The 14607-nt window shown below is 35.8% G+C and overlaps 1 protein-coding gene across 7 annotated transcripts in view; it reads right to left on the bottom strand.

Moving 5' to 3' along the window:
• ERI1 (exoribonuclease 1) overlaps positions 1 to 14607 on the bottom strand; it is a 46314-nt gene that overhangs the window by 29817 nt on the left and 1890 nt on the right. For 5 of the 7 annotated variants that reach the window (XR_013352860.1, XR_013352861.1, XM_077848992.1 and 2 more), the window contains 4 exons: positions 11101 to 11279; positions 7277 to 7487; positions 3067 to 3150; positions 1674 to 1783 (listed from right to left, as the gene is read on the bottom strand). Coding sequence is in view for 5 of the 7 variants with exons in the window: in XM_077848992.1 (XP_077705118.1) it covers positions 1674 to 1783; positions 3067 to 3150; positions 7277 to 7487; positions 11101 to 11279 (584 nt within the window). In the remaining 2 variants the exon portion in view is untranslated. Of the gene's footprint in view, positions 1 to 1673; positions 1784 to 3066; positions 3151 to 7276; positions 7488 to 11100; positions 11280 to 13492; positions 13646 to 13692; positions 13885 to 14607 lie in introns of those variants that run through there. The other 2 variants (XM_077848994.1, XM_077848995.1) reach the window with 2 other exon arrangements.

Raw genomic sequence — 14607 nt, 5'->3', positions numbered from 1 at the left:
AAGTTTACTTTTAATGCCAGGTTTATGGTATTAGGAAGTTCTTTTGGAGTGTGCTTTGAAACAAAACAAAACAAAAAACCAAATGAAAAATGAAAGTAGTTGGTATAAAGTGGTAAGAACACAATTTGTTCTGTTACAGCATATGTTTCTACAACACTAATCAACTTAAATAAGTAGGAAAATACTAATTGTATAATATGGAAATTGTATTGGTTCATACATGGTTTTTCCTAGGGAAAAGAAGGCAATACAACACCTGCACACATTATAACCTACAGCAGGAAAGAAGAAAGCTCTCAACTCAGCTACTGTACTACCAACAGGAGTACTTTCAGGTATATATTAAAAAAATAAAAAATGAGTGCTTGTCCCCAGGATGCTATTGCTTCTGTACATTTATAATATCCTCTGAGGCAACTTCCACTAATTCTGAGCTGCCTGCCCATGCTGTCCAAATTATTTCTGGATGTTTGAGATATGTCCCAGAATGTGAGGTTTTTACAGAATTACATATACTATGTTATGACAGAAACATCTATATACTTTAGCAGGAAACTGCTCATTCACGTTTAAAATTGACAGATTTCTAAAGAGGTCCACCAACATTTCCCCCAATTTCTATTTTTAAACACAATTATAATGTGACTACTTTTCCTATGTAAGGGTCACTAAACCCTTTATGTAAGTGACATCTCAGCTTTAGTGTACAATCTGTCCATAGTTTGAAACAGAAGTTGATTAGGACTTTCTTCAATCTTAATAGTATTATGGTATGGGAGCTGCCTTGGCACAATGCCTATAATCCTTGTTTCAATCTTTCTGATCTTCCCTCTAAGCTTTTCATCTAACAAATGCTTTCTGAGCATACATTCTGAGTTCAGACTACAGTAAGAAGCATTATGGAAGACTATCAAGTAGCAGAAGTCTCTACTCTGAAAGGATTTTTAATCTCTCTGCAAACAAGTCTTACATAAATAAAGTTTAGACATTAGAATACTTAGATGGCCACACAAATGGTATATATAAAAATTGTAAGACATCGAAAAAAAGAAAAAGATAAGTGTGAGTTGTAGTATGTGGAGTAAAACAGAAGAAGGGCTTTGAATAATAATAAAGAAGTAGTAAAGGAAGAGAGCCTTCTAGTAGAGGGAATAAGTGCACAGAGAAAGGAAACACCATGTGATTCATTAGCCAGCATGCACAGAGTGGACAAGAATGACAGGTACATCAGGCTACACAGGTGGGGGTGGGGGGAGTGCGGGGGTTAGATAAGAGAACCTTGAAAGCCATATTGAAGAGTTTGGACTTCTTTGAGCAAGGAAGTGTCATGATAAAAAGTTTCAGTAAAGGCATTTTCGTTTTACATATTAATATTTATCTTTCCCTAGTCCTCCAGTCCTGAATTAGACTATTATCCTTCTTTTCCCTCCTCTTTTGAGCTCTAGGATGCAAAGCTTAAGTAGAAAAAAAAACAAAACAAAAAAACAAAACAAAACAAAAAACCACAAAGTTTAAGCAGAAATAAAAATTTGAAAGGAAAAATATGGTCTCCTGTGGGAGACCCCAGTACTATCAGAAAACAGTTTTTTGTGGTTATCCTAAAAGTTAAATGGATATGAACATCTTTGATCTTAAAAAAGTAGATAAAAAAGATAATTCTCCTAAATACTCACCCATCTGTCAATATGCAATATTTATACTTTGTTCCTAATTCCTTCAATTTCATCCAGTCAATTACTTTTTTTAGTACCTGAGGGAAGGTATCAGCTCTGTCTACCTGATCCTGAGGATATAAAAGTAAAATTTATAAAAATAAGGGTAGCTACATGTAGTCCTACAAATACCCAAATACAAATGTTGAAAGGAAAGAAACAGTAAAAGAAAGCCTCACTATGATATTTTAAATTCTACATGATTTCCTTAGCTGAGATCCACCTAACATTTCGTTTTTAAGATAATTAAAAATTCTTCATAGCCAGGCATTAGGGACACTTTCAAGTGAAGTATATAATCCTCCCAAAATTAAGATTCAAGATCATCCCCAGTGTTTCTCCTTTTTTTTTTTTTTTTTTAAGACCTCAACCCAATGGCTAATTCTCCAGAATGGAGAAAAGGGAAATAGCTGAAAGCTATGGCTCTGTAACGTGGTCTCTCTATCTTAAAGCTCAGATCTTTGCACAACAGATGATATACCAGATTGATCTTCCTAATTTGATCTGTCACATCACTTCCATACTTAAAATCCTCCAAACATTCCCCAAGGCTTTCAGGATAAGACACACAGACTCTTCATGACGTGGCCTCCATCTACCACTTAAGCTTTATTTTCAACCACTTTCTTACTAGCCCATTCACACTTGAATCATCCCTGACTTACAGTTCTGCTGTCCATACCTGAAATGCCCAGTCATTCTTTCCTATTATCATGATTCAGCCCAAGTTCATTAACTTGAGGAAGTCGCGGAACAGCCTTCCATTCCCTCAGTCATAAGCTGCCCATGATACCCAGATAAAACACCAACTTGTCAGTCTTCCTAACCATACTGTGTCACCACTGGTTTAGTCTATCTGTCCTCCTGAATATAAACTGTTGAGTGAGCTGAGGAGACTGATTTGACAATCTCTGTATCCCCAGCACATTGGCAAATAGTGCAGTAGGCACTCATATACTTGTTGGATGAATGAGTAAATGAATAAAGGAACTAAATAAATGAACAAAGAGCCAACCACATTGCACTACAATAAAAAAATTAGAGACCTAAAAAAAATTAAGCTATATATCATGTCAAGTTATAAACAGATAAATTTCAAAACTTACTTTACTAATGATCCAAATTAAACCTTTAGTTTCATCACTACAAGTCCTTAAGAGGAAAGGCTGGGCAAGATTTTACCAGGTACAAAATGTTTTTTTTTACTTTAATATTTTAATATGAAAGATATTTATCAACTAAAAAAAAGTACATTAATTTAATTGCTTACAATAATAATGTTGTTAAACTACTAAATAAACCCTACTTTCAAAACCTCTTTCAAATTCTAGAAAAAGAAACAAAGAATTAGAACCTGAGTAATTCCAGTTAGGTTGATGCAGAAATCAGAAAGTTGTGTGTTAAGCTCTGGTCTCACATACTGCTGGAATGTATCTTCCTACAAAAGAAGGAGAACAAGTTAAAGTATTTTCTATGACTTCAGATACATTATACAAGATACATAATAAAACATTAAGGCACAGAAGGCTGTAATTTTATAGGTGCTCATGGTATAACCCTTTCTAGAATTTTAACAATTTAAGGATAATTCTCCACTCCCGAAGCACTCTAATTTTAATTATGTTTCATAGTTTAAAATTTTTAAAATTATGTTCCATAGTTTAAAACATTTTAACTGCCTGGGTTGCTCAGTCAGTTAAGTGTCCACGACTCTTTGTTTCGGCTCAGGCTGTGACCTCATAGGTCATGACATAGAGCCCTGATTGGGGCCCCCCACTCAGTGGGAAGTCTGCCTGAGATTCTCTCATTTTTTGGCCCTCCCTCAACTTGTGCTCACTCTGTCTAAAATAAATTAATTAATTAAAAAAAAATTTAAGATGGGGCACCTGGGTGGCTCTGTCTTTAGGTGACTGACTTACGATTTCAGCTCAGGACATGATCTCATGAGATTAAGCCCCATGATGTGCTCCATGCTGAGTGCAAAGCCTGCTGTAGAGTCCCTCCCTCTACCCTCCCCACTTGCATGTACACTCTAAAATAAGTAAGTCTTTAAAATTTTTTTTTTAAGATAAAGCAAGTATCTGAAAGCAAGACTTCAAATGAAAGATTAAGTATTTTCTTGAGGATCAAATGTTGATAATTTTGTTTGTAATATCATATGAAACCATAAAGCTTAATAATGCAACCTCAACTTCAATATACTAACAGCTTTTTAAATAATAATAAATTCCTTGAAGAAATGCCAACCTTTAGTTATTACTATTCTCATTTACTCTTGACTACTCCTTATTTATATTGACTCCATTAAACTAAATTCTGAATAATCAAATTGAACTAGTAGTAGTTTAAAGTAGTTAAAAGTAGTTTAAAGGGTGATAATAATATTATATTTTTGTAGCAATTTTAACCTCTTCAAGAAGCTTTCACACTTGCCTTCTCAACTTATAATCACAAGTCTGTGAACTCTTAAGGCCAGTCCTGTTACCATCAAGCTCAGATCTCAAAGTGCTTTTTCCTAGAGCCTAATACTGTCTCCCTAAACAAAACATGCTATCAGTTGTTAAAACTTAAGGACAACCTCAAAGCCTAAAGGCAGCAATCATTAATACCAGGTAGATACAGAGAAAAAGACAAAGAACATTTTTTGTGACAGAAATTCAAATATTAAGAAAAGTAAAGGTTTCATTTCCTAAGAACAAATTCTTACTTCACACTAGTGTATTAACTCAATGACTTATAAAGGTTACTATTGTAAAAGAGTAAAATTAAAGAACAGTAAAGAATGTTTGAACTTTAAAAGTTAGATGCTTTTTACTTACCAGATATATTGCAGAATAAAAAATTATACTTGATTGAATTTCAGATAAATGAAGTATTTTAAGTATCAATATCTTTATAACTTTCAAAGAAAATCTTTCAAAAATATGCTGCAACTTCCCTTACCAAATATTTAGCAATCGCTTAAGTAAATTACATAATAAGTTAACAGGTGATAAGGGGTGCATTGGTAAGCGCGAGCCACTGAAGGGATTTGAGCAAAGAAGGGAAATGATTTGACTTGTATTTTATAAGGATCACTCTAGGGGATCCCTGGGTGGCTCAACGGTTTAGCCCCTGCCTTTGGCCAGGGCATGATCCTGGGGTCCTGGGATCAAGTCCCACATTGGGCTTCCTGAATAGAGCCTGCTTCTTCCTCTGCCTGTGTCTCTGCCTCTCTGTGTGTCTCTCATGAATAAATAAATAAAATCTTAAAAGATATATACATTTAAGGATCACTCTGGCCACTATGTTGAGAATTGGCTGTAGAAGACAAGAAACAGATACTGGTCTGATGGTGAATGCAGTAAATCCAGACAAGAAATTACTGGGGTTCAGACTAGAGTCATAGCAGTGCAGTTAAGTGGCTGGGGTTCTGGATGTATTCAGAAGGCAGAGCAAACAGGAGCTGCTGCTCGCCAGGATACGTGTTGGGAGAGAAACAGGAATCAAGGATGACTCCAAGGTTTCTGAACTGAGTAATTAGAAAGACAGAGCTGCCATCACTCAGAAGGCTGAACATTTAACAGGTTGAGGGTAAATTCCATTTGGGACATGTTAAGAGGTCTATTTAAATATCCAAGTAGAAATGATAAATAAGCAGCCTGGATTTGGGATGGAGGTCCAGGTTGGAAATATAGATTTGGAAGTCATTAGCAAACAGTTTCTAAAAGCTATGGAAGTAGATGAGATTAAGGGAGACGATCTATATAGAGAAGAGGACCTAGGATTAAATCCTGGAGCATCCAATACTAGGAATTATGAAGAAAAGGAGGAACCAGCAAAGGAAACTAGAAAGGGGAACCCAATGAGGTCAAAGACAAAACAAGAGAATGAGGTGTACTGATAGTAACTTGCAGAAGATATTTCAAGGACAGAGTAGTCTAGACCAGGATTAGGTAAAGGTGATACAAATGAGTAATTTTAGTAGAGTGCTGGGACTGAAGACAGTGTGAGTTTAAGAGAGAATGGGAGGAAACAGAGATTTGTAACCTTTTTCAAAGAGCTAAAAAATAGAGTAGCTGGCAGAGAAGGGGGATAGGGTGAAGGTTTATAATAATGTGAAAAATAGCATGTCTGTATGTGATGAGAACAATACAGTAGAAAGTAATAAATCATTAATGTCTAAACAAAAGAGAAGAATTGTGGGCAGCCCAGGTGGCTCAGAGGTTTAGCCCCTGCTTTCAGCCCAGGGCGCGATCCTAGAGACCTGGGATAGAGTCCCATGTCGGGCTCCTTGCATGGAGCCTACTTCTCCCTCTGCCTGTGCCTCTGCCTCTCTGTCTTTCTCTCTGTGTTGCATGAATAAATAAATAAAATTAAAAAAAAAAGAAAAGAAGAATTGCTAGAGCAATGTCCTTAAGAAAGAGAATGTGGAATCTAGTAAAAGTGGAACCTAGTGAATTATACAAACTTATTACCTTCATAGCTGTCAACTTTCCTTTTAATTTACTGACTTTAATCTTCTTTGGACAAGGAAATTATTTAAAATAGTCTAATTATAACTAAAAGATGCTCTGAACAACACTAAGAAAAAAAAAACTATGCATTTTAATACAAAAGCCTTTTCGGAGCACCTGGGTGGCTCAGTCGGTTAAGTGTCTGCCTTCAGCTCAGGTCATGATCTCAGTCCTGGAATTGAGCCCTCATTTGGCTCCCTGCTCTGTGAGGAGCCTGCTTCTCCCTCTGCCTCTGCCTCTTGTGAATAAATAAATAAAATCTTAAAAAAAAAAACACACACACAAGCCTTTTTATACTTGCTCTTAACACGTTGGTGGCAACTGTTGGTGGCACAGAAGTAATTTCTGGATAGATGAGATGTTGATATACCTTGCTCAGATTTTACAAGGCAAACAGTAGTGTTTAGAGAACTCCTGCTGACTTCCTGAACTAATAACACAGTGACCACAAATATCTAAAGCACATGTATTATATGGCTTGAAACCAAGGTTAGGAGTGTCATTTCCACCCTAAACTTTTTACTAGAAAGATGGTCAGTTCTTTTTTTTTTTTTTTTTTTAAGATGGTCAGTTCTAAGTTGATTTCCATAATTTGCCATTTTTAGAGATCACAGCATACAGCAGTCTATAGCAGTGGTTCTCAACCCTGACTGCATGTCAACTGAGAAGCTTTAAAAACATGGTGATGTCAGGGGTTCCACCACAGAACAACTAAATCAGAATCTCTGGGATAAGGGTCAGGCATCTTTTTTTTTTTTTTTTTCCTCACTCCCTAGGAGATTCTGATGTCCAGCCAGATAAGTGTTCCAAGCAAACAGGGGAAAAAAAAAAAAAAAAAAAAAAAACCAACAAAAAAACACTATAATTTTAGCTACTGGAAAAGAAGAGAAATAACCTGAAATTACTTCATTATAGCTTTCCTATTAATCACGTTGATACAAAATACAGAAGAGCAAACAGCCCATTTCTGAATTCTCATTCTAGCTTTAAACCGGCAGATGAGATCCTGCTGAGAGCCCCAGAATAGTTGCTGCTAAGAATAAAACTGAAATATAATAATTTACTTACTATTTCTAAGGTATGGGTATTCAGTAAAACCACAGGAAATTCAATTATTTCATGTATAAACTCAGGTGGGTTACCCTCTTCACAAGTGGCTTCGAAATCAATGATACAAATGTAGTCGTAGTAACTGTCAACACAATTGCCTTCTTTCAACATGAGCTTCTGCTTCTTGTAATAGTTTTTCAGTCTTTTCTTTAGCACATCCTTTACTCCTCTAAGGAAAGAAGAAGAAAATTAACTCCTAGGTGAATTTTGCAATTAAGAATCTGAACTCTTTACATGCTGGAACTTGGATGAACATGAGCAGTCACAGCGTAATTTAGCAGATATCAGCTTAAGCATAAAGAAAGATTTAAAGCTAAAATAGCAAAGAATTAATATCAAGTGTAACACAGCATCAATATTTTCCTTCAGAAGTAACTTTTTGTTTTTGAAGTACTTAAGAACATTTCTCCTATACTGGGATTTCAAACCGTTAAGCCTTGTTAGCATACATCACCTCCACTGCCATACTGCTTTATATACCAAGATGACATTTATGTACTATAAAAACTGAAATTAATGTTCTACATTAATTATTAACTATTAATAGTTAATTAACTATTCTACAGACCAAACACAAATTTCAGAGTAAGACAATTCAGGTAAATGGAACATTTATGCTGTCTCTTTCCTTTCTTTTGGTTTCTATAGGTCAGATAACTAAAATATCTCTATGAATATGAAAACATTATGAGCCTAGCATATAAAGTTGAAAGTCTATTAGCTACTTACCTAAGAAAATTCATTTAGAAGATACCCTAGTGTAAACTACATCCAAAAGAACACTGTCATACTTAGTAGGTTCTCAATGGGAAGGAGGTTTCTTAATTTACCATGGGTAGAATTTAATTCAGGAGATATAAGTATTTCAAAATATATATTCCACAAATGTTGGTTGGAAAAAGGGTTGTTCTAAGTAGATAATGATGGCTGGCAATTGCACTCACGTTTTCAAACATATGTGCTTCTAAAGATTAAAAATCACAAGTGCTCAGATTTCCTTCAGTGTTAAACTTGAGTCCTATTAATGGTTAACAAATACAAAATGCCAGTAAAAATAAAAGGACTTAAATTGTAATTAGTGTGCACTAGACAACTCAGGCATTTTGGTCACATCAGTGATAACTATTAAAAAAAATTTAACCTTTTATTTTCCTTTCTAAACTACCAATGAAAAGGAATCCTATTCATAAGAAATTAACCAAGTTGTTTTAACCAAAAAGTTGTAATGTTTATTTGTGGGCAGCCCCAGTGGCTCAGTGGTTTAGAGCCGCCTTCAGCCCAGAGCGTGATCCTGGAGACCTAGGATCAAGTTTCACATCAGTCTTCCTGCATGGAGCCTGCTTCTCCCTCTGCCTATGTCCCCGCTTCTCTCTGTGTCTCTCATGAATAAATAAATAAAATCTTTAATAATAATATGTTTACTTGCTTGAAATTTTCTAAATTACCAAAATCTAGGACAGAAATCCCTTAACTCCCTTCATACTATTGTGAGTGACTTCTGTGTCATGGGACAGCTCTTGATTACTTTGTCTTAATTTCTCTCTTTCTTGGAGAAGCTATGCTTACTTAAAGGGGTGCCTGCAAACCTCGTGGCAACACAAAAATAACCAAGTGCTCCAGAGAGAAACTTGTCATCTTTAACATTTCCTTTGCTAATATACATGTAAATAATCCCTACTTTTGCCAGTTCTAACTCAGAAAAAGATTCAGAATCTGGTTCTTCTGAATTGTCTCTGGTATGGAGCCCATGAGCTCCATTTGCGGACTCTGGCAAATACCTCTAATGCACAACCCTCCTCTTCATTCTTTATCCTACTTGAGAACTACCCATTAATGCCAATTTCCTGCTAAAATACCTGCAGTGACTCCCTTGTACTTAGAAGTTACAAAGACGTCAACATACAGTTCCTTCACAACTTGGCTACAACCTATCATTTCTGTATCATCTTCAGATGGTCCCACTCCCCCATAGTACAACTAACACTGCATATAAAACACTGTATGAGCTGCTGCCTAATATGTGATATGCTTTCTTGTTTTGTGACTTTGCTTGTACAGCAGCTGATGAAAAAGCAAGATTACTTAGCAGAAAGCATACCTACAGAAATTAGAAAAGTTCTGAGTTCTTTCTGCCTGAATTGGACCTTTATCCCTTTTCTGTTTGGCCTATCAATTGTCACTCCTGATTTCCTAAGACAGACTCTATTCTTTATTTGCATGCTGTGCTTGGCCATACTTCCCAACACAGCACTGGTCACACTGTATTGTGATTGTGTGCCTTACCAAAAGACGGTCTACTTTCCAAAGTGGGGAATATACATATCTATTTTACTTTTATAACTTTAGTCCCTAGTCTGCTGCTTAGAAATCAGTAAGTGCTTGTTGAAAAAATGTACAAACATACAGTTAGATCTCTAACTGCCATGCAAGTCACAAGTAAGCAACTGATCTTCACTCCTAGGAAAGACAAAAATTTTGCTCAGAAAATCCTCACAGGCTCTATCTTCGTGATAGAGTCAGAGGGGGGCAGCCCAGATGGCTCAGCAGTTTAAGCGCTGCCTTCGGCCCAGGGTGTGATCCTGGAGACCCGGGATCAAGTCCCATGTTGGGCTCCCTGCATGGAGCCTGCTTCTCCCTCTGCCTCTCTTGCTTGCTCGCTCTGTGTCTCTCATGAATAAATATATAAAATCTTTAAAAAAAAAAAAAAAAAAGTCAAAGGGAAATGAGGTAAAATTTTTCTTCACAAGTTATCATGCAGACAATCTAGAAGGGACAAAAGTCCACATATGTTCTTTTGAAAAGCAGAGAAGCTCTATTTCAAAGCAAAGGAGGAATATTGCTGAAAAGAGAAAAACGATATAGGGAGACCCAAAAGTAGTAATAGATTTCATCTACTATAGGCAGTCAACTTTTTTCTTGATGCCTAGCAATTCAATTGTCTACCAAAAATATTCATGCTTTGGGACGCCTGGGTGGCTCAGTGGTTGAGCACCTGCCTTTGGCTCAGGGCATGATCCTGGAGTTCCAGAATCGAGTCCCACATCAGGTTTCCTGTGTGGAGCTTGCTTTTCTCTGTGTCTGTGTCTGTGTCTCTGCCTCTCTCTCTCTCTCTCTCTCTCTCATGAATAAATAAATAAAATCTTAAAAAAAATATATGTATACCTTTCTGGATTCCAAAGGTCATTCTTGCCCATGCCCCAAGTTGAAATAAAGTATTTGTTTTGCAAAAAATTACTAAAAAGTTAGGATGTATATATCTCATTGAAGATACACACATACCCACACAAAGTTGGCTAAGCTACATTGTTTTCTCATTCAATATACAGTTACACATAATACAGACTATCATTCTGCATACTCTTAGAAACTAACATGGAAAAAAATATTTCCCTGTAGGTGATTTTTTAAAGAATTACTTGGTTTCAAAGAAACCCACTTTATAAAAATAACACAAATGGACAAAATAAAAAATATATATATATCCAATCTCATTAATAAGGTATAATTGACCATCAATCAAATGAGCAACTAAAAATATTCAAAACACATGTAGTACAAGATAGCTACTCCTATACATTGTCGGTAGATTGTCAAAATATTCAGACTTCAACTCAGCAATCTTAGTCTGTCATCTAAGAGACTGTCAGAAATAATCAGTTACATATAAATATTCATTTACAAGAATATAAATTATAGCTCTATCCGAATGGTTAATAATAGTTATCTCTTTACAGCAGGATTACAGGCAATGGTCAATTTTTTTAAAAGTTATTTTTGATTACCTGGTTTCAAGCTTGAATTCTGAAAGTTTAGCTCTGAGTTCTTCTTTACTCATTCTATTAATGCATCCATTCGTAATAGCAATCTCTTTGTAAACTGGGTCACTGAAATCACTTGCACTGGAGGTAATGAACTTAGATCCTTTTGTTTCTTGACCATCAAATCTACATCGTTGCTTTTTCTAAAAAAAAAAAAAAAAAAAAAAAAAAAAAGATACAGCTTAAAATTAATACAAACATCTTAAAGATTCAAACTCCTGAGGCCTATTCATGATACATGTTCAATGAAAAGTGCATAGAAAGAAGAAAGACGTTTCTAATATAATGTACCCTGCTGCTCTGAGTCATGAGATTTCTTAAAGGAAATGAAGCTAAGTAAAAATAGCACTGGTGTTGGGAGCACATCAAAACAGAGCCCCAGCTGACCATTTACTAGCAGCATGACCTTAGATAATTACTTTTAGCCTCTGATCTTCAGTTTCCTTATCTATAAAATAAAGAATAATAACTGTTCCAAGTGGCATTTGGTATTTGATAATGGTAAATAGTATTTAAGCAAGGTTATTGTAGGGGTGCCTGGGTGGCTCAGTTGGTTAAGCGTCTGACTTCAGCTCAGGTCATGATCTCAGGGTACTTCGAAAGAGCCCCTCACCCTGCTTCCTGCTCAATAGGAGGGAGTGGGTAGGTGTCTGCTTGTCCTTGTCCTTGTCCCTCTCCCTCTGCCCTCCCTAACCCCCACTCATGCTCTGCCTCAAATACATAAAATCTTTTTTTTTTAATTTATTTTTTATTGGTGTTCAATTTACTAACATACAGAATAACCCCCCAGTGCCCGTCACCCATTCACTCCCACCCCCCGCCCACATAAAATCTTTTTAAAAAATTTTTAAAAAACAAAGTTATTAGAAGGATTAAGTGAGATTATGTATATCAGGCTCTAGACACCATACCCACTGTGCCTATTAAAGGAAATTTTACTACTATCATAGACTGGGGAACAGACCTTTTCACAAATGACATTCTAAAATTTACAAACAAACCAATTTTTAAGTGAACTTTTACAACATTATGCGTGTCTGTCCATGACTTCCTTAGAATTTTTTCTTAGATTTTATTTATGGAGAGAGGGGGGAGTGGGAAGAGAGAGGGAGAGAGGGGGAGAGAGAGAGTTTGTAAGGGTGGGGTAGGGGAAGAAGGAGAGAGAATCTCAAGTAAAGTCCCCATGAGCACAGAGAATTATGCGGGGCTTGTTCCCAGGACCCTGAGAGATCATGACCTGAGCCAAAAATCAAGAGTTGGACACTTAACTGACTGAGCCACGTAGGCGTCCCCTTAGAATTTTTTAACCTGATTTCATTTCACGAAGTTAACAGAAATTGCCCAATATAAGGACAAAATGGACTAGATAGAAATCTAGTTCAAAACTTCCTAGAACTCAAAGCAAAGGAGGAAATGTATTTGGTTTTAAAACACACAATTTCTAAAACTCATATGTATACAATTATTCAGAAGAACTACAATTACTGTATCATAAATCTTTCCTCTTTCCTTAAATCAAAATCCGTGTTAAGAAAAAACATGACTCAATTGGTAGTCCAGAATTATTAATTTGCTAATATTAAAGTTTGTAAGTTAATTATTTTCCATATGCAATGTCACAAATATTAGGTATGTTCCAGAATTTTCAAAAAGACTTTGGAACTTCCCATTAATCCATATTAAAATTTGTTAACCTAGTCATAATTTTTCACATTGTCCCCATGTGAACTTTAATGACAGATTAAGAAGGGATAACCAAAAAAAAAAAAAAAAAGAAGGGATAACCAGGGACATGCCAAAGACCCTGACTTAGCACTAATCCTAATGGTTCAGGAACTATTTCTTTTCTCAAAGTTCTCAATTTATTATTTTTTAAAAGACTTTATTTATTCATGAGAGACACAAAGAGAGAGAGAGAGAGAGAGAGAGAGAGAGAGAGAGAGAGGCAGGCAGAGACACAGGCAGAGGGAGAAGCAGGCTCCATGCAGGAAGCCCGATGTGGGACTCGATCCCAGGCCTCCAGGATCACGCCCTGCGCCAAAGGCACGTGCTAAACCGCTGAGCCACCCAAGGATCCCCATCAAAGCTCTCAATTTAATACAACACATGCTTACTAGAAATGTAACACTAGGTATCATACTAGAGCACTCAAGAATTACTCCTGTCTCCTCAGAGGAAAAGATCAGCAATCCCACTGTGTGAACTGTCCATAAACTGAAGAGTAACTATATTGAAGCTTCTTGTTGACAAATGTTTTAATAACTTTATTACACTGATCCTTGACTCAAGCTAAGAAAATAACTAGCTTTCAGTAAGACATTAAATTTATACCATTAAATTTATCACTAGAACTTACTCAGGATAATTTCTCTTTTGTCTTTAAATTGAACTTCATCTTCAGTCAGGTTAAAATTTAGGTCAGCAATGAATAACAGTTTTTCTACCAAAACAGATGGCTCAGTCAATTAAGTAAATTTACTCTTTGACTAAGTCCTCTCTCTCTCTGATTCACTTGCTTAATTCTTATCTAAAACTGTAGCTATAAAAATTACCCACAAATAACACTAAGGCCTATTTTAAATCTGCTGTGAATCTTGATTTCTGTAAAGGAAGATCTGCTTCCTCTCTCAGATCCAACTCAAGCTCTTTCAGGGAAGCTCAGGGCAGTCAAGGTCCGATTTTCTTTGATCAGCCTCTTCTCCCAAATTTAAGGTCTACACCAATGGTTTCCGAATTGGAATCAATCCACTAAGGAAAAGAAGGAAAATATTAGAAACCCCACAGTACTATTAATCTACTAAAATGCTGCCTAGCTGACTAATAATACATAGATTGACAATGGCACCTTCCACATGTCTATGTCCACCTGTCACACCTCACAAAAAGTACCGGACATACAATGAGGAAAGGGTAGACAGATTCCATAGTATGAAAATTCACAGTATTGTGACATTCTGCAATCTTCCTGTGTTCACGTAAATGACTATCTGATTTTTGTTACCCTAAATAAGAAGATATTGGAAATGACCATAAAAATCTTTTACATCAAAAAGAGGCTTACTATCTTGCCTTAAGTACTTAGAAATGGTTTTGGTCTTCAAGTTGAGTTATGTACTTTCATTTACAAGACAGGTATTACAAAACTGCTGTCATTTCGGTAATGAGAAAGGGAATAATAGCTTGAAATTTAGGTTTCTTTTAACAAACACAACTTGTCATTTCAACCTGAAAGAAAATATGTTTCAACAATAAGATAAAAAGGTAAATACTTATCAAAAGAAATGTTTCTCTGTAGCAAGAACATTTTAAAAATAGTTATTTTGGAAATGTCTTCATTATTTTATTGCCAAAAATTGCATTACTTACAAAATAACCCCTGCAACTACATATGAAAAAAAAAAAAAGCCTGAGAAGTGTAATTTAGCTTGATTAAAATTCTTCCAAAAGAATAGTTCTGATGAAATTGGAACC

Source organism: Canis aureus, chromosome 15, assembly GCF_053574225.1.
Source record: "Canis aureus isolate CA01 chromosome 15, VMU_Caureus_v.1.0, whole genome shotgun sequence".
In the NCBI taxonomy this organism is placed as follows: Eukaryota; Metazoa; Chordata; class Mammalia; order Carnivora; family Canidae; genus Canis; species Canis aureus.
The sequence above is the reverse complement of the archived record's forward strand: the minus strand, read 5'-3'. Positions and strand labels throughout refer to the sequence as shown.